Source organism: Ochotona princeps, chromosome 10 (genome assembly GCF_030435755.1).
Source record: "Ochotona princeps isolate mOchPri1 chromosome 10, mOchPri1.hap1, whole genome shotgun sequence".
Lineage (NCBI taxonomy): Eukaryota > Metazoa > Chordata > Mammalia > Lagomorpha > Ochotonidae > Ochotona > Ochotona princeps.
Genome location: NC_080841.1, coordinates 23060870 through 23085520, shown reverse-complemented (window position 1 = coordinate 23085520; position 24651 = coordinate 23060870). Strand labels below are relative to the sequence as shown.

The following is a 24651-nucleotide window of genomic DNA, read 5'->3' as shown; positions in this document are numbered from 1 at the left end:
CCAGGAGCCAGAAGCCTCTTCCGGGTCTCCCACTTGGGTACAGGCCGTCCTCGACTGCTTTCCCAGGCCACAAGCAAGGAGCTGGATGGGAAGTGGAGCTGCCAGGGTTAGAACCAATGCCTACATGGGATCCCAGAGTGTTCAAGGTGAAGACTTCAACCACTACGCTATCGCGCCGGGCCCAGGTGTCAGTTCTAATATCAATTAAATTTTCTTTGAATTTTATTTTATTCTTATTGGAAAGCCAGACCCACAGAGAGAAGGAGAGACACAGAAAGAAAGATCTTTCATCCTTTGGTTCACTCCCCAAATGGCTATAACAGCTGGAGCTGAGCAGATTTGAAGCCAGACGCCAGGAGCCTCCTTCTGATCTCCCACGAGGGTGCAGGATCCCAAGGCTTTTGGGCCATCCTCTACTGCTTTCCCGGCCGCAAGCAGGGAGCTGGATGGGAAGTGCAGCTGCCCAGACATAAATCAGTACCCGTATGCGATGTTGGCACTTGGAGGTAGAGGATAGCCAATTGAGCCACTGTGCTGGCCCCAACATTTGGTGTTTTTATTTGCCTTGTGGAACTTTGCAAAGTGTGTGCTGTGTGCATGTCACATAAGATTTCTTGATGCTTTTGGACAGTGAACAAATATTTTAGGATTTCTGCCGCCCACATCCACCATCACTGACAGCAGAAGGAATCAGCTGGACTCTACCCTGCCGAGTCAGCACCACTGGGTGTGCGCTTTGTTTGTGTGGAGTAGGGGTGTGCGTGCACTGGGCTATTCACACACAGGTCCAGGGATGCCGCCACTTTTCTATGGGAAAAGAGGGTCCCAAATTTAAGATTCACTTTCCAAGGCTGGGCTGGAGAGGACCTCACCAGGACTAAGCCTGAGAATAAGACCCCATTCAGGGTCTGAGATGCATCAGTTAGGCCTGTCCAGTGCACACTTACGTCTGGAACTGCCCCACTTTATTAGTCCGAGGTACCTCATATACACATTTCTCCTATCCCTCTTTCCTGCTTTTAATCTGTTTTAAATTAATTCTTGCAATTAATTTGAGGGGGGTCTGGTGCTGTGGTATACAGAGGTTAAGTTGTAGCCTGCATCACCGGCATCCCATATGAGCACTGGTTCAAGTCCCAGCTGCTCCAGTTCCAGTCCAGCTCCTTGTTAATACGCCTGGGGAAGCATCAAAGATGGCCTGGCCCAAGAGCTGAGGGCCCTAGCATCCATGTGGGAGACTGGAAGCAGCTCCTGCCTCCCGGTTTTGCCACTGCCTAGTTCTGGCATTAGCCATTCAGGGCAGTGAATCACTAGAGAGAAAATTTCTTTCGCTCTCTCCTCTTTGCTCTCTTGTAAACCTGCCTACCAAATATGTAAAATAAATCTCTTTTAAAAATTTCTTCCTTCATTTTTGCTAACAATAAAGAAATAGACCCCCAGATTCTTCTGCTACATGTCTCTATGTTAACATTCTAAAACTACTCTCTTGTACATAACATGGTCCAATTTAATGAAGTCTGAATGAGTAACAGACTTAGCTTTGCAGGCATAGTTATAAAAATAAATAGAGTTCATTAAAACATACAGGTTACCAAACAGCAAACCTAACTAAAAAGGCATTTCTACTTCTTTTATATTTCCTCCCCTCTTTCATGCAGCATTAATTAAAATCTTTCCTCTGGCACTGTTCCACTGCGGCAGGTGAACTAAGCGCATGTCAATGGTATAAGACAGAAGCAAATGGCAAACTCCTAAGGCACTGGAGTCCTGGGCTGGGGTGGGGGAGTGGACACGGGGACGAGGCCCCTGAGACACCTTGTTCCAGGTCAACAGGGGACTCTCAGGAAGGCAATGTGGACCCTAGCTCTCCTGCAGAGGCTGCCGACCAAGACAGCTACACTGGACACAGCTCTTCCTCGTCCACCCACGGTCCTGCGCCTCACAATGGTGTTCCAGCTGACCACAGACCAGCTAGCCCCCTAGGATCACATCACCTAGGGACACTGCAGCTATCTTGATTTGTGTTAAATGCCCTCTGTGATGCCTGCACCAAGATGAAATCACGCAGTGAGGCATCTCTTAGTTCCCTGCCCCACCCTTAAGTGACACCTGACAGTATCAACAGCCACTTCTCTGACACTTTCCCACAAGGGCCTCCTTCCCACAGGGTCCTCGGCACTTCTAACCACGCGGTGACCCAGCGGGGAAAGTCCTTTCTGAGCAGCCGGTGAGGTCTCTTCCCAGGGCGCTCGCTGCTGACCTTGGGGAGGTAACCAAATCACAGCGGAACTGTGTTCTTATTGATGAAAGGGCTAGCGCAGACACGCTCCTCTCCAGCAGCACTGTCCGCTGCGTGGTGCTTGCTGTGTCCGGTACTCCACCACTGACTCCCGGTGTGGGGGATGAGCAGCGACTGTGTGGGCTGTGCTCTCTTTGGTCGGGAGGAACTCAATGGTTTTCCCTTGTCGCTGCTGTTGTGTGTGTGTCACGTTTATCCTGTAGCAGAGCCTTCACTTGGATCCTACCCCAGCGCTTCCTGAATGCGAGTGCTTCTGATTCCTCCTTAAGCATTTGCAGTGGGAAACTCCTGTGCCACCCTTCACATCCAGGCACTTGCTTTAATTAAGACTTTCTATGCCATTCCAGTGTAGCAGTAATGGCGGAAAACCCTCAGTGGTTGGATCAACCAAACAGAACAGTTAAGTCAAACCCTGCTGTACCTGCAGAAACCTCTGGAACTGGAGTTGTGCTACGGCTTGCCACAGAGGAGGAGGAGGAGAGGGAGGAACTCTGGTCCCTAGAGACATAGCAGAAGCACTGAACAACAGAATCGCAGGACCACCCAGAGCTCAGGATGCAGGGTGAGGAGCTGGGAGAACGTTCCAGTGGGTGGGCCCGAGGCAGCAGGCTGTAGTGCCAGAGTATTAGAACTCGGTGACCCCTGCCTCCGCCTTGGGACACCGCGCCACCCATGCCATGGTCTCATCACGACGTGCCTGACTTCCTGTCCCTCTTCAGAGGAAGAGGTGCAGACTGTAAAGAAATGAAGTGCTCTGCTACCTGCAGGTTGGGGTGGCTGTCTAACGCAACCCTCGCCCTTGGGAAGACACCTTCTGCATGGGCTCACAGACGAGGTTTCTGAATCTGCAGATCTAGGGGAATTAGGTCCTGGGGAGTCATAGTGGGCACCCGGAATCTCCACCTGGATGGATCAAGGAGACTCATTAGAGTGCTGCCACCTGTGGAGCCCTACAAATTATAGCTTGGTGGGGCACCCAGAAGCCCAGAGACACGCCCCGCCAGAGGCACTCCCCGCAAGGATGTATACATTGGAGGTCTCCATGAATGCACTAACCACTCACTCAAAGGAGTTAAGACTGATGCTGGGATAAGCACCACTCAACAAGAGTACAGCCGTAGTGCCCTCAAGTTCCCAGCCCTAGCCTTTCTTTAGGGTTAAAAAAAAAGACCCTTAGGTCAAGTTTGCTGTCTTCTTTATTCTTTATGTACAACTAGCTGCTGTGGCTCAACTGGCTAATCCTCCACCTTCAAGCACTAGCATCCCATACAGGTGCTGCTTCACGTCCTGGCTGCTCCACTTCCAATCCAACTCCCTGATTATGGACTGGGAGGGCAGTGGAGAATGGCCCAAAGCTTTGGACCCCTGCATCCACACTGGAGACCCAGAAAAGTTCCTGGCTCCTGGTTTCGAAACACCTCAGCTCCAGCCAGTGTGGCTATTTGAGCCAGTGGATGGAAGATCGATCACTCTGCCTCCTCCTCCTCTTTTTATCTCTGTAACTGCTCTTCAAATAAGTGAAAAAATAACATTAAAAACAAAAAGACCAACTTTAAAAAAATAAAATAAACGGTTCTAAAGCAGTAAAGGGAGCATGTGCCCATGTCCACTATCTGCCCATGGATGTGGGTCCTGGGGAGCCCTGTGAACTGCGAAAGCTTGTCCCTCAGAAGGCCCAACAGGAACTCCTCCCTCTCACCTCCCCACGGCCACAACAGGAGGGCCACGTACTGAGGACTCACCCACTCAACCCAGCTCCACCTACCACCCAGGCTCTGCCCAGTGCACCACTCTCAGGCTGCACCACAGTGATGCCAGGGCCTACCAAGGTCTACAGCAGGGCCAGGGGTCCACCAAGGCCCACAGCAATGCCAGGGGCCCATCGAGGCCCACAGCCAGGCCAGGTGCAAACAGCTCAAGGCGAAGGCAGCCTGTTAGAATGATTTGTGAAAAATGAAGACTCGCAACAATAATCATTTTTTCAGTATTCAATATAGCATTTGAATACTTATCATTTTCATCTCTATATTCTCCATTTGTTACTGCTGACCCTGACAGCAGACTGTCCACCTTGGTCACACACCAGCTTGCTCTTTTAACTTGGTGTTCCCCTATCTTAGCCAGCTCTCCTGTACCTTGTTCCTAGTTCTATATGTGGCCCCAACTGTCACGGAGCTGTCGACCCCGGGGCAGCATTCCCAAGGGGCTCTGCATGCAACTCCTCCACCACCACTCAGCTGTGCAGCTCTGGTCCCAAGGGCGCTGCAGGACACAGAGTTCAGGGATGGTGGAATCCTAGTGCCAAAGGCAGTTGGGCCCTCCCCGCCACCTGGCCTGGAACCTACCTGACATTCCACGTCGCAGTAAAAGGCTTGCTTACATCTTCCGCATTTGGACAGTCCTTCTTTCCTTGAAAACAGAAAGGGCATGGTAGTGGCGAGAGGCAGAGACCTGTGCAGCAGCACGTGTTGGCATGAAATCATCATGAGAGCCATGTGGTTGGGAAGCGGAGCCAAGACGCACCTCACCGTACTCTCCTGCTTCTCAGTGCCACCTGCCCGTGGGCCAGTGGCCACGCTCAGCCCTCCAGGAGAAGTAGGTCAAAGAATACATACACCGGCATGGGCCACGCCCTGTCACTGTGAGGGGCACTGTCCAGAAAGATGCTGGACAGAGGCCTTGGGAGCCCAGGGACATAATACCATCTGCACTTAAACTCAGTAGGCTTGGGACATGTTCAAATGGCTTCACTTGGAAGTGTGACATCATGCACTCACAATACTGGGGTGCACCGAACCCTGGCTGCAAGTACTGTAGCAGATGCGACCTGGAATTTCAATTCAGATGCCAAACAGAAATGTTATGACACCATGCAGCAGAGAGACACACAGTCTTGAATACAGCGCCGCTGGGGCTGATCAGTTGGCACACCCACCACGTCAGTGTGCCACCTAGTGTCTCCACTGCCTCTCACAGACAGATCTGTCCTCTGGCGGGGCTATCGCTGCCCTGCATTCCACGGATGACCAGCCCAGTGCTATTTCCCAGCATGCAGGTGCAAGCGAGTGTGCTGCAGGAGACACAGCCAGGCGTGTTCACACACCAAGGAGCCACCACAATAAACCACACTCTCAAAAACCCTGCGCTCCTGGTTTTTTTTTTTTCTTAAGATTTATTTATTTTTATCTGAAAGGCATATTTACAGGAAGATCATCTATCTGCTAGTTCATTCCCCAAATACCCAAAATGGCCAGAGCTGGGAGCCTAGAGCGTGTCCTTCACCTCCTACAAGGGTGCAGAGGCCTGAGCCTTGGGTCTTCCTCAGCTGCTTTCCCAGGTTATCAGCAGGGAGCTAGGTCAGAAGTGGAACAGCCAGGTCTTGAACCAGTATCCAATTGGGGTGCCGGCACCACAAATTAAGGCTTATTCTACTACGCCACTGTGCTGGCCCATAAACTTTTTTTTTTTAAGTGAGAAACCATTGCTAAAGTCGGGGCATATGAACAATAAATCCTCCTGCTGAATCTGTGCCCTGGAGATGCCAACATCTTGAGGGGCCATTTTTGCCACAGCCGTGGCTGGTGCAGGGACCACCTGCTCTGTAATCCGGCATAACTGCCAGGGGGGCTAGCATTTTGGGATTTGGGGATGGAGACATATGATATAGATATAGACATAGACACAGATACATAGATATATAAATACAGATATATTCCCCTGTCACGCAGCAGAATCCTTCCCTGTTTCCTGTCAGCAAGCGGCAGTCACCACACTCCGCCCACAGAACCGAGAAAGTGCTCTAAAAACGCTGCTGCTGGAAGCCAACAGACTGCCTCACAGCTTCCCTGACAGCCCCGGGATGCTGAGCCGCAGCCTGAGAACTGTGTGGGAGAAAAACACACCTCAGGCCTGAGGCATAAGAAACCGCTGCAAGTCTGTACATCACGGCTGCCGCTCAGCAGCCCAGGGGTCGGTCTGTCTCCTCTCTGGCCTGCCACTCACCTGCCCACACTCCCCAGGGGGCGGGAGAAGGCCTCCAAGCTCTGACTTTGCATTAGGGGAGACAAAAAGAGACCAAACTGTCGGGTCACAGCTCTAGGGTCAGAGAGGAGATGAGCTCTGAGAAAGCCGAGAAGTGGCCTGTCAGTAAGTGGCAGCGACGGGAAGCAGGGCCACAGGCCGGCCCATCAGGGCAGTGGGACCGGGCAGGAACCTTCTTTCCAGACAGTGCTGTGTCAGGAAGCCCACCCCAGGTCCAGAACACATCTCTCTGTTAGCTGACAGGCTGCAGGCCTCGCCGAGAAGCCGAGTGAAGCCACTGATCTCTGAGCAGCAGCCACCTTCTTCCCCATCCATCCCCTAAAACAGCACTCCCGGGGCTCCCAGGTCGCCTAAATCTGATCAGGTCACGCTTGAAAACTAGCTCAGCTGCACAGCCCACAGAAAGAAAGCAGCAAAGAGCCATTCAGGTAAAACCAAGTCACAAAGGCAAAACCAAGGCTCACTTTCCAATTTCAACCGCTGTGGTGAAGAAAAGGCCGTTAGGAAAGTGAGAAAGAAGGGACGTGACCAAGAACCGTAGCGTGCTTTATCTGTGACAACTGGTCTCCCCTGGGACTTGCCAGGCACCAGGTCCACAGCCACAAGCAATGAACGCCACTCTGTGATCTCAAGCACAGCAGCTTCTTGTTGGGGTGTACAGGCTGCTGGGTCCCCGGACCTCTGCAAGGAGGTGAAAACTATCTTCAAAATAACCCCAAGACTCAGCTGAGTCCCTCCCCCGCAACCCAGAGTCCCGACATCTGTGCTGAATGCAAGCCTGGATAAAGGTCAGGTAGCACTGAAACCAGCGCCTGGGAACCCGTGTGTAACTCACCGTCCACCACATGTTCACAGTGAGCAGGGAAAGCCAGTTTTAGCAAAACACATCCCTGGTGAAGTGGGAATGAGCAATACCAGAGTTGGCCTGTGGTTCACAGCACCTTCCGTTCTGACATACTAGGATGAAGCGGAAGGCATTTCTGCTTCATGCTAAACTCTGCTGGCCGTCTCATGGAATGCACCTGCGTGTGCGTGGACACCGGGCAGTGACCTAGCCATTGTCTTCTTGAAACACCATCTTTGAATTTTTTTTTTCTTCTCCACTGCCAGAATTTTTTTTTTCACTTGAAAGAACAGCTTGAGACAAATCGTCATGATCCAGGCGTGAGCAGCTGGCAGCTACATTACTGAAAAGAATGAAGTGACCCTGTCACTTTCAGGAAAGTGGTATTTGTGTCTCAGGATGCAACCTGAGCTTTTGAGCAAAAATCAGGACTTTGAAACACATCTATCTAATACCCTGTCCCTGTCCCTCAAGATTTCAGATTCTGAGATGAGACAGGTGGTGAGCTTTTTTTTTTTTTTAAAGAAATGATCCACTGATTCGGAAAGCAGAGTGACAGAGAGAGAAGACAAGACTGAGAGCTTCCATCCACTGATTCATCCATCAAATGTCGACGACAGCCACAGCTGAGGCCAAATTCAGGAATTCCAAATAGGCATCGCACATGGGCAGCAGAAAGGTGAGCACTTGGGCCATCACCTGCTGCCCTCCCAGGTGCATTGGCAGGAAGCCACATTGGAAGGGGAAGAGGTGGGATTTGAACTGACACTCTCATGCAGGATGCAGGTTTCCCAAGCAGCAGTTTAACCCGCTATGCCACAACACCCACTCTTGGGTGGTGATATCAACTATGGATCTTCATAAATGTGTTGATAAACTGACTCAACGATGCCAGAATTTCTGCATTAACTTAGTGAACCAAGATTTTTCAAATGACCAGTTATGTAAAAGTCAGGCACATGCAAGGTGTACACCAACAGATTTCAACATGCAATGCAATACCCATGCTTATGTTCACTGAAGTGGCTTCAGAATTGCACATGGCAGTTAGCCTGTAAGAGGGCATCATTTATTCAATACTGAATCAAATACAATATTCCCATTTGACTGAAAAGTCTAAAAATAGTCCTTTTCCAAGTACATATCTATGAGAAGCTGGGCCTGCCATGCTGTTCAACCAGGAGAAAGCCACACTACACAAACTACACATTCAAATGCAGGACCAAATGTACGTCCGCCATCTAACAGCCTTCTGTGGAGTTGGATGCTGAAGAGATTTGCAAATTCTTACGCTTAATAATAAAATAGTTTTCATAAAATAGCTTTTTAAAAAGACTTATTTTCTTTTTCGAACCAGGCTCCTTGTTAACAAGGGTGAGAAAACGGCACAGGATAGCTCATGCTCGTGGGCCCTTGTCATCTATGGGCTGATCTGGATGGAGTTTCTGATGCATGGCTTCAGTTTGGACCAGCCCTAGCTGTTGCAGCTGTTTGGGAAGTGAGTGAACCAATATGTAGAACTACCTCCCTCCACCATGTCTCTCTATAACTGTCAAAAGATATAAAGCAAAAATCTTTACACAACAGTTTGCTAACTTTACAGTCACTCATTTTTAAATGAAAAAAAAAACTTTCTATTTTCTCCATTTTAATCACAAATATGGTCACTATTAATGGATAAGAACCCGTATGAACCAAGGTTCTCTGGAGGTCCCAACTTAGGTAGAGAGGGTTTGTGAGATTAGGAAGTTTGAAATCTGCTGACATATCTTAACCTCATCAGGTTAAAGAGGAAGACACAGTTCCTGGTTTTTAAATGGTGATCCTGAGGGCCCTGGATGTGAAATAATCAACCCCACATGCTCCTTCCTCAAGGGGCTGTGCCAGCTCTCCAGGACTGACTGTGCAAAGCAAACATCATCCATGTGCCTGGAGAAGCCAACACTCACAAGACAGAAGTCAAGGTGTTCTCACCCTGGTCCGGTCTGCATCATGTCCCTGCTCCAATGGTATCCCTTTACATCATTTTGTCTCCAAGCTGCCATGGGGAGGAGCCCAGGATCATTTTTCAAAATGGGATCTGGGGTGGGGGGAAGCATTCCACAAAGCATCCCTAGCCAACGGTGGCCCTGGGATCAAGCTTACTTACAACAGAGGGGAAGGCAATAAGGACTGACGGTGACCCTGCAAAGTCCCTCCCTGCCCTCCCCTTCAGGTTGATAAACCCCGTGAGTCTCAGACAGAGGAACCAGGCAGGTCTGAGCCAAACCAGGCATGCACTCTGAGAACCTGGTGGCACTGCAATACTGCTCAATAAAAACAAGAGGCTGGGGTGTTTGGTGCAGTGGGTTGTCACTTTTTGGGGTGTCCACATCCCACCCTGGAGTGCCCGGTTCAGGTCTGGGCTCTGCTGTGCATTCCAACCTGCTAACATGCAACCCTGGGAGGCAGCAGGTAATGGTAAAAGTATGTCCCTGATACCCCTGTACCAGACCCATGACTGACTTCCTGGCTGCTGGCCCCTGTATAGGCATTTGGGGAGTGAATCGCCAGATGGAAAGAGCTGTCTCTCTGCCCTTGAAATCACTTCTTTAAATCTAAGAATGAAAAACAAAATGCCTGAAAGCCCTTTTCTGGCTCTCAGGAGAATGCTAATCTGTTTGCCCACTTGTGTGAGCATTCCATTAGACGACACAGGTTCTCCAGAGACTCCTGACAGTTCTGGTAGGGACTGTAACCTAGAAGTCACCCAAGACTCTGCTCAGTGGCATTAACACTCAAGGGGTGGGGCGGGAGCTCCAATGGAAGGGTCTAGCCAGGGGCCTCGGGGCTTGCACTGAGCGAGGGAAAGTTGCCAAATCCAGGTAGGCCGGTGTCTGTGCTGCTTGCCCTGCGCTTGAGCAAATGAGTGACAGACAAGGAGATCCTGCAAGTGCCTTGCTGTCGCTGGCTGATACGGGGTGCCAGAGAGAAACTCCATACGGGCTATCCCCAGGACTCTACAAGGCATCTGGAACTGACTCCAGCCCTGCGGAATGCACAGTAAGACAACGTTCATTTGCGTTGTCATCTGATCCCAACTGTCCAGGTTTGGGGAAGACCACTTAAAAACAAAAACAAACCGCTCTCAAAACCCAGAAGGGATGGGAGTGAAAAGAACAAGGTGAATCACTAAAACATCTCCTAATGATTCTCCACCTTGGCTGCTTGGGGCAGGGCACCCGGGAGGACTCGAACTCCTAGAAGCAGACCAGCAGCCTAGAACACACTGCTGGCCGCTGTCAAGCACCTGGTCCAGAGAGCAGAGGCTGTGCACTAGATACACCAGGTGTGCAGCACCTTAATGATCAATGTTTAGGTAACAATGAAGTGGCTGGCCATGTTTTCTATGAGCCAGGGGCAGCTCTCTCTGCACTTCTGCCCAAGCCACCTGAATCACTCTTCCCATCTCTATATCTTGGATCACTTTTTCTTGTTGGCCTTTCATGAGCTGGGGGAATCTCAGGCAAGTTATTAAATGACCTCCGAAACTCAGCTTCCTCCACGTTAAGTGAAGATGTAATTTTACCTGGTTGGTCGGCCGGGAAAAACAACTGTGTGGTTGTGAGGCATGTGCTCACCGCACCAAGCCACCTGGACCATGGCGCAGAGGCAGGAAACGCTGAGTACTAGCAGCTCACTGTTAATTAGTCCTTGCGCTTTGGTTGTTTTAAAACAATGTCAACGGCTGCATTGGCTACAACCTTTGGTATGGTCTCGCTCAAATTCATAGTTAGAAGATTTATGTTTCTGAAGCCTTTGTTTTATGGGCAAATATCTCCCCTGCAGTGAACAGAGGAGCTCTTTGAACTTAAGAAATGGTTCTTTCACAAAAGGGGGAAAGGAACACTACAGAGGAATGCAAGTATTTGATTATTAGTGGCTGGAACAGAGCGGAGAAGGCACACTCCTGTCATTTTCCACTGGAGGAGAACCATGCAGTGATTAATTTCCTTGCTTTTAAGACTTGAAGCCGTGAAGATCAACAAGTTGGAAATGTAATTAACAACTCCTGCTAGTTAATGCGCTGCCGCAGGTGCTGTTGGTCTACATAAAACGGATCTGATTCTGTAAGCTCCTGACTTTCTGCTACTGAAACGAATGCTTGGTGGGTTTTGCCATGAAAGAGAACGATGCTGCCATATGGGGGGTTTGCAATAACAATTACTTTTAACTAACGGTGACAGCAGAAGTGACAAGTCTGCTCTGTTGAACAGAGACAGCCCCGGCAAAAGGAAAAAGAGAAGAGAGGAGGAAAATGGCCCAGTGGCACAGTTCCACTTCACCATGGGCTGGAACAAGACAATCAGAAACAAAGTCTGCCTCCCACCCGGACAGGGTGTCTGCGCGAGCAAGACCTCCAATCTTGTTGGAGGGGAGTAAAAAATTGGAGGAATTGTGGCGGAACCCTATTATAACCCTGGTCAGGGGAACAAGGATAATGCCAGGCTACAGGTTTTCTTTCTTTGTGTGTGTGTGTGTGTGTGTGTGTGTGTGCATGTAGCTGTGAAAGATGCTGCACACGCACTTTAATCCGCAATGGAAGCGCGGAACGGGGGCCCACGGGCAGCAGGGGGCTTTTCCCAGAGTGTTTCTGCCGGCACCAAGCTTTGTTCTGAACCTTGTTAAAGTTAGAGCCCTGTGTCCTCTGAGGGAGGCAGGAGATATTTAGGGCAGAAGGTAGCAACTAATAGGCTTTCCCCATACTGGAACTAGAGCGGTGAGTGAGACAGAGCAGGCTGGGCTTGGGGGTCAGGGCAGCGGCCGGCACAGGGACAACATGGTGACGCTGGCTGAGGACTGATCTGTTGTAACGTAGGTTCAGGCTAAGAGGAAATCTTCCTTTGCCTTGGGAAGGAAAAAACAAACCTTCATGAAGTGTCTGGATAGAGAAGTATTTGTCCAGTGAACTGCATTCTCTTCTGTCAATGAAGGACTCCTGCATCCTAACCACATACAGTCTAAAAAGCTAGAGCTTTGCTCAAAGAACGAATGTACTCCTTTCTAAAATGTTATGTTTTCCACGGCAGATGCTTCCTAACGTTGGTGCAAGATCAGAATGACACTTCCTTGCTACTTGCATCTTTACTCCTCTGATGAAGCATTCAGAAGGAAAGACAGAACTACCGCCTTTCTTACAGTAAGTCTGTTCCTTTGGGCTGCCATGGGTAAAAGGTAACAGCTCATATTTCCCCAAAAGTGCAGTTAAGTGGCAGGTGCTGCTCCTGGCATTTCAATTCATGCCCATATTATTAGATGTCCCTATGAACACTGTGGCTGCAACTTCCATAATTCTCTGCTGAGTAAATAACAAGGAAAATGACAAAACCAAGGTCATAGTACTTTAACTACTTGAAAACATAAACAGGGGTCAGAACTATGGCACAGTGTGTTAAGACACCGGCTGAAGCACCAGCATCCCCAAATGTGCATGGATTTGAGCGCCGGCTGCTTCATTTCCAATCCAGCTCCCTGGCAAAGCAGCAAAAGATAGCCCTGGTGCTTAAGCTCCTGCCACCCACATAGGAGACCTGGGAGAACCTCCTGGCTTCAGGAGCCATTTAGGGAGGTGAACCAGCGAATGCAAGACACCTCCCTCTCCTCTCCATCTCCACCTTGCAGATAAATCTTTTTTAAGCCTTTAAATACTCCTAACAAGACTCAACTTCAACATTCTGCCCACAAAATAGGTAGCAAATCATCCTAACAATCCCTTTACAATCTCTGGCTAAAAGATGGGTTCCTGGAACAGGGCTGGGTCCTTAGCAACTAGAACTGAACATGATCTTTAAAAACAAATGAATACGGGGCCTGGCGCGATAGTGTAGTGGTTAAAGTCCTCGCCTTGAATGCCTCAAGATCCTATATTGGCGCCGGTTCTAATCCCAGTGGCCTCGCTTCCTATCCAGCTCCCTGCCAAGGATGGCCCAAAGCTTTGGGACTCTGCACCCATGTGGGAGACCCAGAGGAGGCTCCAGGCTCCTGGCATCGGATTGGCTCAGCTCCAGCCGTTGTGGTCACTTGGTGAGTGAACCACTGAACGAAAGATCTTCCTCTCTGTCTCTCCTCCTCTCTGTATATCTGGTCTTTCCAATAAAAATAAATAAATCTTAAAAAAAATGAACATGTCTTTCCAAAGACAGCCCTTTTAACTGCTTGGGGGTTAGGGGGCTGTCAACAGCTGACACTCTTCTCTTGGTTTTCCTTTCTCGTGAACAAATACCAAATGGAACAACCACCTGTGCAGGTGAACTTCTCCAACTGTGGACTTTGCCTGGGGAACTCAAACTTAACAGACCCTTCTCTTTTGATCCTCACCGATACTATTTGTCTTTCTGAATGAACAAGAACACTTGTTACATTCCCAAACCTTGTCCATGAGACAGCAGAGCTATGTTGATCCACCTGAGCCGAGTATTTTCTATGAAAAAGACATTTTCTCTGTGCAAAGTGCTTGCCTAGGCTCTGGGGGACAATGTTCAAAGACATAAGCTCTTAGGGGGACGCTCTGACCATACGGGACTGAGTGTAAACACTAGCCCAAGTGACTCAGGGGCCAGATGGTCCAGGTGGCCCTGAATCGTGAGCCACTCCCAGCCAGCATGGGAGTCAGAGGCCTTCAGAGCACCGTAGGAATCTCTTTCAATCCCCATGGTGACAACACACTGCCTGCTGGGTAAAGTTAAACTACCAGAAAATAAACAGGAGGCAGTGGATAAATAACATGGAGAGGTCTGTGGGTGGAGCCAGTTAAGAGAAAGCTTGGAGAAAGAGATCCAGCAGTTTGAGTTGTATCTTCTTGAGTTTGAACAGCTGGAAGGAGGCCAAGCATGAGGAAGGGAATCACAGCAGAAGGAAGCACTAGGCTCCCTGCACCTCTGCAGGGTGCTGTGAAGACCACCCAGGTGCAGCCAAGGCTCTGAGCAAAGTGTGGCGTGGGGGTCGGTGATGGATGGGGCTTGAACGGACTGAAGCAGGCAGGATCTCATCCTGTAGGAAACAAGGAAGCAGCCAAGGGTTGTGTGGGTGCTAAGAGGCCTCCTCTCCAAGCAGGAGCAAAGCTGTATGTGCAGGGGTGACAGACCCGCCCAAAGGGCCAATGGAAAGTCCAGCAGAGACGAGACTGCTCATTGTTCCAAACAGCTACCCAGACACCCTGCTGGGTGCTGGGGTCAGAGCTGAGCCGGATCTAGTTTCTGCACAGGAGGGACATGCATGATGACAGCACTGTGCACACAGGGCCCTGGGAATGAGGCCGGCCTGCAAAGGACAGGGCAGACTTTGGACACGGAGAAGGCCGGGTGGGCAGAGTGAGGAGGGTCAGGCGGGCACACATCTCTGGGTTCCCCCCGAGTCACTGGGAGCCTGAAGGAGTGGAAGCAGCAGGCAGGCAGGGCTGGGTGCCACTGCCCTTCACAGAGCCCTGCTCATTCTCTGCAAAGCCACAGCACGAGGAGGCGGGGAGATGGGGGTGGCTTCCAGCCCCCTCTGTATTCAGAAAACACTTGGCAGCCTGGTCTCTTGGATGGCCTGATCATGTCCCTGGATTAATTATACATTGTGTGAAATGAATTCCTACTTCCTTATTAACTTTAAGCTTTTCACGTTAAAAAAAAAATCCAAAAGGATTTTGTGAAAGTTATATTTAGAAATGCTTTCTCTAGTGCCCAGGGTAAGCTACATTTCACTAAATCACAGTGATGCACTCACAGAGTTGCTATTTTAACATAATGTTGGGGATGTTACAATTGCATTAGGCCTAAGTTTTTCTATATAATTTTTTTTTAATAGGAGGAAGAGGAAGAGATCCCCTTTCTGCTCCTTCACGCCCCAAATGCCAAATGGCAGGAAAAGGGCTGAATCCAGGAGCCAGCGATTTCATCCAGGTTTCCCACGTGCATGGCCAGAACCCAGTTATGCCTTTCAGGGTGTACCGAGCAGGAAGCGGGGTCAGGAACTGCGGCTGGGTATGCCACCTGGGTGGGCGGCTACAGCGAGACCCAAGTACAAGCTGATGAATGCTCTAAGTCACGAGTCAGGTGATAGGGTTAAAACTTTGTGGGTGCCACAACGCTCCTCATGACATACACAAATCAGCAGTTTTCAACAGAATAAAAGAAAAAAAAAATACTCGGCTCAAGACCATCTTGTGTTCTGCACAAACTCTGCTGAAACCTTAGCAAGCTCACGGCACTGGGGCAAAATAGACTATCCTAGAACATATCGGGTTTTTGTTCCTTTCCCTCGCAATTTTTTTAATCCAATGACACAAAGCCTGATAAATATTCCAAATAATAAGTAGTAACTGAATGAGCTGAAAAAAACAGAATCCCTCTCCTTGGCTCAAGACGAACTGCCTCTTCCTGCTGAGCTGAGAACAGCAGCTGCCACTGGGCTGTGGGGCTCTGCCAGTGCCACTGAGAGATTTTCCAGGTGTTTCCTACCCTATCACCCCAAGTCACCCCCACAGGGAGGCAAGCAAAGGAGCGGAGTGTGCGCCAGTGGAGTCCATCCTGGTAGCACAGAGGCAGGAGAGAAAGTTCCCAGTGCCCAAGAATGTAGCATTTTGTCACGGCTTTCAACATCATTCCTTTCACACGCCAGCATCCAAATCCCTGGCTCCCACCACGCCCTGTAGACCTGGATCTACAGTTGGGCAGCCAGATTCTCTCTTCCTGTTCTTCCTGTCCCCCGCCTGGACAGACCCATGTCTTCCAGCCCAAGTGTTGTCCCTGGCACTCCTCTCCATGGCATGCCTGTGTGTCCCCTGGGCACCCAAAGACCTTGGGTGTCACCAGAGTCCTGCCAGACAGTCAACAGCGTCTTTGTTTTCATAGCTAAGTGCCGGTTTTGGTCACAAGGACTCAGAAACTGGCTAATGAACAGCATCTGTCAACTCTCTCGGCTCAAAGCTTTCCTACCAAACAAACCTGATCCATTTTAATGATACATGTGCAATACTTGTACCCCGTCATCAATACTTTTGCACAGGACTTTACGTTCAGAAATTGGCACAAACTGTGCCCCGTGATTTCAAAAGTTCTGAGCCTGAGCAATTGCATGGAAGAGAAAGAGAAAATGTTTCCTGAACCTTGGAGACTTTCTGCATGAATTTCCTACTACGTTGCATATTTCTTTCCTTCAGAGGAGTCTTGAAGAGATCTGATTTCCTTCTGTTCTATTGTGTCCCTGTGAACGCCTTTGCAATTGAAAAGGAGGCCGCTGAGGGTGGCAGCAAGGGAGTCAGCAGAAGTCACACAAAGTGAGGTGTGTGGCTTTGTGACTGGTTGGAGCGCTAATGAGGCCCAGGTCATGGGTTCAACCCTGAAAAGGCAGGTACTTCAGTCAATTCCCCGCCAGAGAACTGCACCCCTAAACTACTGTGGATTTTCCAGAAATCCAAAGATGTGTGAGGTATGGGGGGGGTTGATGTGCACAGGCTGACGGCACTTGGCCCGAGAGCAGCTGGGAACCTCATCCTGCCTGGCCTCCCTCAGGTCCCAGCACAGGCTGCTCTGGTGGAGCTGGAGGAGGAAGGCCGTGGGGGAGGCTACCGAGGGGCCAGGCTGACCAGGATTTGGTCAGGAATAACCAGGGAGTCCTAGCTTGGGTGTCTGTAGCGTCCAACATTTGGGGGTACTGAGACCACTCAAGCCCCCTAAAATCTTGGCAACACCTTCAAGTGGGTGGCACAAGAACTGCCAAGCCATTTCCTAACTGGTTAAGAGACCACCAATGGGGAACGTCTTACCCGTTTCCCAACCAGACCAGGAGGGGTCAGGGAACTGTTACAATCCTAAGACCCCACCTCAAACCTTTCAAGACCTCCTGGCCCTCTGTCCTTCCAAGAGGCACCCTATCTCCTGGCCCTCTGTCCTTCCAAGAGGCACCCCGTCTCCTGGCCCTTTCCTGGGAGGTGCTTTCCCCTTCCCTCTTCTTTCTATGTCCACCTGATCACTCTGCAAATAAAACTTCTCTGCAACAGATACTAAGCTGAGGAGAGAACCCATCCGAGCTTATCTGGTAACCTCAGAAAGTTCCTGGAAGAAAATGGAAAACAGAGGAGCATATTTTGTTTCAAACATTTTGAGATACTTGCACAGGTTTTCATAACACACATCTTTTTTCATGACTGCTTTTGAAGTCTCCCCTCAAAGATATCCCAAGACACACTGCCAAATCTAAGAGAGAGGGCTCCCTGCAAGCAGCAGGAATGGACATGATGTTTAGACAATCGAGCTGGCCTTGCACACAACAGGTGGAAGGCTGCCCTGCGCTGGACACTTGGTCACCTACCTGCTGCAGGGAAAAAGGCAAAGACACCTGTCCGTGCACATGTGGGAGCACGTGCTTGAGCAGCTGGGTGGGATGATGCACGCACACGGAGTGCAGCTATGTGCGCGTGCAAGGGCCTGGGAATGTATTTGCTTCTACGTACTCCAAGGACATAAAGGATACTCATAAGCTTCCACTGCCTCCTTCAAAGGCAAAAACAAAATAGAAAAATCATAACCACTTCACGGTCCCTTTTTACATTAACAGCACTATGAAGTCCAAAGAGTTAACTCGCTGAAAGGAAGCTGGTAAGTCTCCTATCTCAACATTCCAAAACACATTCCTACCCCAAGCTCTCCTGAATGTTAGGTTCCTGCCAAACTGCCGCCCTGCGCCCTGGGTCCTCCTCCGACATATCTGGCCATTTTTAGGATTTTTCAGGGAATCTCTAGCTTATCTTACAAGAATATTGTCTGGGGGTGTGGGCAGCCCTGTGCAGCTGACCTTCTGCAATGCGGAGTCTGGACAAATGGATGCTTCCAAGAAGGGATTATTCACTGATGCCACTGGTGCAGACATACACACTCAAGTGGCAAACTCTGTTGTGTTTCTATGGAATACTTGAAAATACCCAAACCCACCGGAGGACCAACACTGGCCATTCTTGCATGGCCTAAGGTATAACAGCCCATACAGACAAAAGCACACGTGACCCACACTCATTCCAAAGCATCCTAACTAAACCAACACCTCTGAACCATGGCAACCTGAGACTGCTGAGTCTGCTGTGTTTTCAAACACCTTCCGGTTGAGATATCTGGGACAGATATCTCAGGTTCTGGCTCCCGAATCCCAGCTTCCTGTTAACACCAGTCCTGGCAGGTAGCAGGGGATGGACAGAGTGATCCTGCCACCCCCGTGGGAGCCGTGGGTGGTGCTCCAGGCTCACGGCTTGTTTTCCCACATGGCTCTCACCTACTGTTTGAGGGCATATGAGAAGTGACGCAGCAGATGGAGGCTGGCTTGCCTGATCTCTATCTGCCCTCCCCCACTTTTCTTTAGTTAAAAAGTTATAATTTAAAAACAGTGCATTAGTTTGTTGAGTTATAGTCACCTAGTAGGTTCAGGCTCTAGAGGCCACAGAAAGGAAAAAATCACACTCAATGGGAAGAATTGACTCCTTCCCTGAAGGGCACTGAGCCTGGCCCATAGCAGGCACTCAACAAATACCTGACCCAGAAATATGTGAAATTCAGGCTAACATATAACTGTCTTCTACACAAAATAGGATAAGACCCTGTTACTGCAGCCATCCTTGGAAGAACCTAAAGAATTTTCGAACCCTTTATGAGCTCTGAAGAGCAGTAGGATTTAAAGGAACACCATTTTAAATGGAATTGCAGATTTTTTTTTAATGGAGAGGATTTTGTGCAATTGCTTTGGGGCAGGGATGGTGTGAAGTGGCACTTTTAATTCTCTGGGGTTTGGATTTCATTTCAGGGCTCCTGCTGCTGTTCCACCTTTCATCTGAAATCGTTTCCAAACACGCCAGAGCCCCTACACACCAGCCGAGCTCCCTGCGTGGGAAAAGTGCGCCTGGGTTACCGGGCCAGCCACATCTGAAGTCCGAGGGGGCTGCATCCGTGGCCCGGCCCAAAGAACCCAGCTGCAGGTGATGTGCGGAGAAGCTTGTTTTCTCCCATTTTCCTTTAGAAATATCAGTTTAGTCTCTTGTTAAGAGATAGTGACAAAATCTAAGCACCATGAAGTTACAGCAAGCTTCTTTCTTCCCCCGCCCCCCTTTCAGTTTTCAATAATACTGATATTGGACCCTGGAACACCAAGATTATTCTGGAGGACCCATGGCTGACAACTACTGCTTTGGGGCCGGACTGTCACTGACCACAATCCCACTACTGTAAAAATGCCATTTACAGAGAGCACCCGAGTCCATTTCTCCACTTTCTCAAGGGGAGATTCTACACTTCTCACAGAGTGTTCTCGGAGTAACCAGAACCCACGCAGGCTCGGGGGACAACTTCACGTGGCCAGGGCCAGGGCTACTTCAGAGAGTCTTATGAAAGGCAGCAGCAGGGCTCCATAGCTCTCACTACTAGGGAAGACCAAGCAAAGATGCCAGTCTGATCAAACAACGGGAAAACACAAGACAGACACCACTGGAGAATCAATCTGGGGACACGGTGGGGAAGGTGAGGAAGGCTGTGACCCTCGGAGCAGGGCGTCTTCGGCACAGTGTGCACGCAGGCAAAGCATGTCCACTGTGGGGCCCAACTGCCCGAGTGGACATGATGGAACTCCCCGAAGCTGCTTCTGCCAGCTCTGGCCCAGAGACGCTAAGCCGGCCTTCGCACGTCTCCTCCAGGCTCAGAACAAAGACTACACACAAGTCCTTGCGCTATTCAGGAGAAAAAGATGTAAAGGAAGACAGCTGACCTCCTGGGGAACGACACACACAATGACCATTCAGCTGGGACAGTACAGCAGGGCAGACTTCTCCTTCTGAGAGAGAGAAACAAAGCCAAGTGATGCTCTCCAGGACGGGGGCTGGCACGATGGTGCGGCACGTTAAGCCGCATCGTGCGACACCAGCATTCCACAAAAGCATCAGCTTGCATCTCAGCTGCTCCACGTGCCCTCCTGCTCCTTGCTAACATGCCTGGAAAAGCAACAAATACTGGCCCATAGCAAGACCTGGATGCAATTCCAAGCTTCTGCCTTGAAGCCTGGTGGTTGTAGCCATTTAGGGAACCAGCAGATGGAAGACGGCCCTCTCTCATTCTCTCTGCACTTTGTCTTTCAAATAAATAAATGAACTTCCAAAAGAAAAGAAAAAACATAAAATACCCAATACTCACTCACCTTAAAGTAACAACTTATCTTGTCTAAAAAAACAAACAGCTGGGGCCTGGCACAGTAGCCTAGTAGCTAAAGTTCTCACCTTACACGTGCTAGTATCCTACAGGGGCACTAGTCGTGTCCTGGCGGCCCCACTTCCAATCCAGCTTCTGGCTTGTAGACTGGAAAACCATAGGAGGATGGCCCTAAGGCCTGGGACCCTGCACCCACGTGAGAGACCCTAAAGAAGCTCCTGTCTCCTGGCTTCGGATCGGCTCAGCTCTGGCTGTTGTGGCCACTTGGGGAGTGAATCAGCGGATGGAAGATTTCTCTCGTCTCTCCTCCTCTCTTTATATCTGATGCTCCAATAAAAATAAATAAAGCTAAACCAACAAACAAACAAAGCCAAACAGCTGCCACAAGATGACCACTGATGGCCAGAAAACACACGTGAATAAAACCCAGCTGAGGGGTCTTACAGAGACGGCTCCTCAACCAGAAGGCATTTAGATTTTTTAGCAGCTGAGCAAGATGCACATCTCCCAAAGTGTCACTCAGCAGCCTGAAAGCTCTCAGGAACAGCCCTTTGTCTGAACTGCCCCATGGGAAGAACCCCGTGCCCTGGAGAAACTCCCCTTTGTTTCCTAGTTCATAGAACATGCTTATTCCTGAAGGAATCACTTTTCTCCCAACACAGTCCACACGCCATGGAGGCACTTGGCTGGCTCCTCTCTCTTGAGCAAATCCATTTCTATTACTCTCCTGGCAGGAGACAGAGTTATCTCTTAGTTGTATGAGGTGCACAGTGCAGCAGCAGCTTCTGACCTCCACATCCATCCACCTGGGCAGGATTCTGCCCTTATTCCTTCCAGGCCTCTGGACACAGCTGGAGAGACCAATTTGTCCTGTCACATGCAAAACAGCCGACAGCTCTATTAGCACAGTCTAAGCACCAAGCCCAAACAAATCACATTTAATTGAAAGCAGAGAGTGGGGCCCACAGACATGTCTAATGGTGTGGGTATCACTGAGTTGATTTCAAACAAGTCTCTCTGCAGGGCAGAGAGGAGTGGAACATTCTCCAAAGCCCAAGAAGGGTGGGGAGGAGGTGCCGCAGTGCCACCCTCTGCAGGCCAGAGTTAGTGACGCTAAGAAACAAATGCAAAAATTAAGAGCGGCCAGTGCTGTCACATTAGGCAGCGAAAGGAAGACTGACTGCTTGCCAAAGTTGCATCTGGACAGACGCATATCACTGAAGCAGGGAGTGTGTGCAGAAAACACATCCAGGATACTCAGCCCATCAGCAGTACTGTTTCTCAGCTCCTCCCTTCCCTGCTAAACCTGAACATCTGATCTTTTATTCACGTGCAGGAACGACCCGGCGGCTGTTAGCTCACTGCTACCTGCTCGGTGCCCAGCAAGCGCGGTGGCCTCCAGGAGTCCCCGGGACCCCTGGCGGAGGCTCTGTCTGTGCTGGGTGACCTGTGCTGCTCCTGCGATTGCAGACACCCACGCTGCTGCAGACTCCGAGCCGCAGTGAGGCTCGCAAGATCAAGGGACCCGTCGCAGCAGCCTTTTTAACTTTGGGAAAGCCCAATGCTCACTTCACTCGCGCGTCGCAAAGTGGTGCCATGACCCTTTAGCTCTTGGCTCACCAATTCAAAGAGCCACATCACATACAGCCCTGACGCTGCCCACGGCATGATTCTGTGTCTAGTTCCTTTCCAGCACCCCCTGCCACCCCCCAAGCAGAAGACAGTTCTGGCAGGTAGTCTGGGCAAGATGACTACAATATTCAGCCTTTGTCCCTTCTTTTGCTATATCTTCTTGTAGAGCGAGGCAAGCGGGCTGGGAGATGGAGGACTTCGGCATCTGGCAGACTTGAGATCTGTACTGAAAAGATCCCCCTCCACCACCCCATGAAGGATCTGGGGTCCGCTTCACCTAGTCTTGAGCCTCCATTGCAAAGACCAACAAACTGAGGTTCAGGAAAGCGGAACCCTCTCCTCAGAAGGAGGTAGAGGGCCTGGGACAAACTGAACCACCTCCTAAGCGTCCAACCTCGGTCAATGTCCTGGGCAGAGCAGAAGGGAAGTCGAGCTGTGAAGACAGATACACAGCCCAGCAGCTCTGAGCTCCCACTTGCCCACGTGTGAAAGGAAGGCAGCAATGCCTGCACTGGTGATGTCCAACGCGCCTTTCAGCTCTAAAAATGTCTTAAGACTGCAGGACAGAAGACTGCGCAGGTGCAGTGAATGCATATGTCCGGATCAAATGCACACACACATGTTTATCATACAAAGGACATGCTGCATATCCTCTCCCACCATCCATTTTGCCTCACAGCGACTATGCTTCCTGACCCCAAATCAGGGATAGACATGTGTCAACAGTCAACCTTTCAGATCCCGGGAGTCCCAGTACTGCCCTTGGCATATGATCCAAATCCTCAGAGGAGACAGCCAACCTGAGGCAGAGGGGCTGGGCTGGGGAGAAAGAGGGAGAGGAAGGGGTCAGGGAACACCACCAGAAGCAACACAGGCGACAGACCGCGCAGGCTGGAATCTGGTGCCTCACGGTGCCCAGTGAGCAACGCTTGCCCATGCCTGGCCCAAGCCTGGCTCCCAGCCCACGTGCGAGGGCAGCAACCTGCTCGCCCGGTTTTCGCGCGTCTTGACAACGGGCGGCGCGGACCCGGCGCATCTTTCGCAACACACGTGGCGCTGCGTGAGGGCGGAAACGCGCCGGCCGCCTCCGAGTCCTGCCCGCACCCCCTCCGTGGCCGGCGCTAGGACCTCGCACGCCACACGCACTTCCTCCCGCCGCCTACCTGGCGAAGCAGTACTCGCAGTGGTTGCCCCGCTCGTTGACCGTGAGCACGTAGGCATAGGCCGGGCAGGAGAAGAGCAGGTCCCCGACCTGGAAGGTCTGAAGGGCCCTCAGCCCTCGGCCCTTGCCCGGGCTGCAGAAGCGCTCCAAGCCGCCGTGGCCCTCGGCCCGCATGGTGGCGGCGCGGCGGGTCTGAGCGGGCGCGCAGGGGCGCCGGCTGTGCCGGGAGCCGCGGCCTCCCCAGAGCTGTTATTGGAGCCGCGTCACCCCGAGCCGCGGGGGGCGGGCTGGGGACGCCGCCCGCTCCCCGGAAGGGAGGCCGGCCCCGCCCGGGCCTCGCGCGTCCCCGCCCCGCGCGCGGGACCCTCCGGGGGCCGCCCCGCACGCACCCGCGCGCGCTTCCGGTGTGGCGGCCGCAAGGCGCGGCAGGGCAGGGCGGCGGCTCCGGGCAGGGCGGCGGCCTCTGCCCCCGGGAGCGGAACCGGACCGGACGGGATGGGACGGGGTCGCCTCCCGGGCACGCGTCCGAGGTCTGGCCTGGTGCAGAGCGTGACCCGCCGTTGGGCCGGGGAAGGGGGCGGGATGTCTCCAGACCCTGTGAGGGCTGCGGCCGGAACCCCGAAGGGGAGCTAGCTTCTGGAGGCACAGGAGTTAAGTTGGCCCATGAGGAGGCTTCTGGTGAGCCCGGTGGGCTCTCCGCGTTTACCCCGCAGACCGTCCAAGGGGCCGCAGGGTGAAGCCCAGCTTCTCGAGAGAGAGAGCCGGAAACGTCCTGGCCTTCAAGGAACTTGAACTGTTGCCGGAAGCCAGAGCCCTGCAGAATTTGCAGTGATTTCAACGGTTTTAACCACTTCTCCGCTGTGATCTCAGAAAAGTGGATCAGGTAGTCTCAGTGCTCGTTGAAAGTGTAAATAGTGCTCAACAGGTAAATCCCGCACACATGCAGCATACTGTTTATGTGATAGGAGTGTATTTTGTATTGCACAGAGCCATTAAGAGTGACACTGATGTGCATACAGTGTGAACGTAAAGCGGTCGTTTAACAGAAAACCTTCCTCCAAATATCTCAAAACGGTGGGATCTCTAGATTCAGGGCTAGTTCAGTGAAGGGAGAGAGTAAATCAGAATATGTTAGCTGAGAGGGAGTTTGGTCACTTCAGTTAAATCTCTTACTGTTAACCAAAGGAGTAAGCCTTGAGCCCTGCTACAGGGAGGGGACGTCAGAATTATGCAGCCCAGTGTGTGTTGAGAAGCATGGGGAAGGATGGGTGACCTGTAGCCTTGAGTTGGTAATTCGACAGTCAAGACCAGTAACCATTAGTTACTGTGTTTATGGGCCAGGTGCTGAATCACTAAGCACCTTACCTCATACTGGCAACAGCTGGATGAGTTAAGGGTTAGGTTCCCCCATTGCCAGCGGTAGGAAACCAAGACTGAAAAAAGTGATTGCCAAGACCACACAGTACAT

At 51.0% G+C, this 24651-nt stretch overlaps 1 protein-coding gene across 1 annotated transcript in view; it reads right to left on the bottom strand.

Moving 5' to 3' along the window:
* Positions 1-23608, bottom strand: part of SMYD2 (SET and MYND domain containing 2) — a 44470-nt gene extending 20862 nt beyond the window's left edge. Inside the window, exons 1-2 of the mRNA XM_058669181.1 lie at positions 23185-23608; positions 4645-4708 (exon numbers count right to left, since the gene is read on the bottom strand). Coding sequence (XP_058525164.1) covers positions 4645-4708; positions 23185-23357 — 237 coding nt within the window. The 5' untranslated portion in view covers positions 23358-23608. The remainder of the gene's footprint in view (positions 1-4644; positions 4709-23184) is intronic.
* Between the last annotated feature and the right edge of the window lie 1043 nt (positions 23609-24651).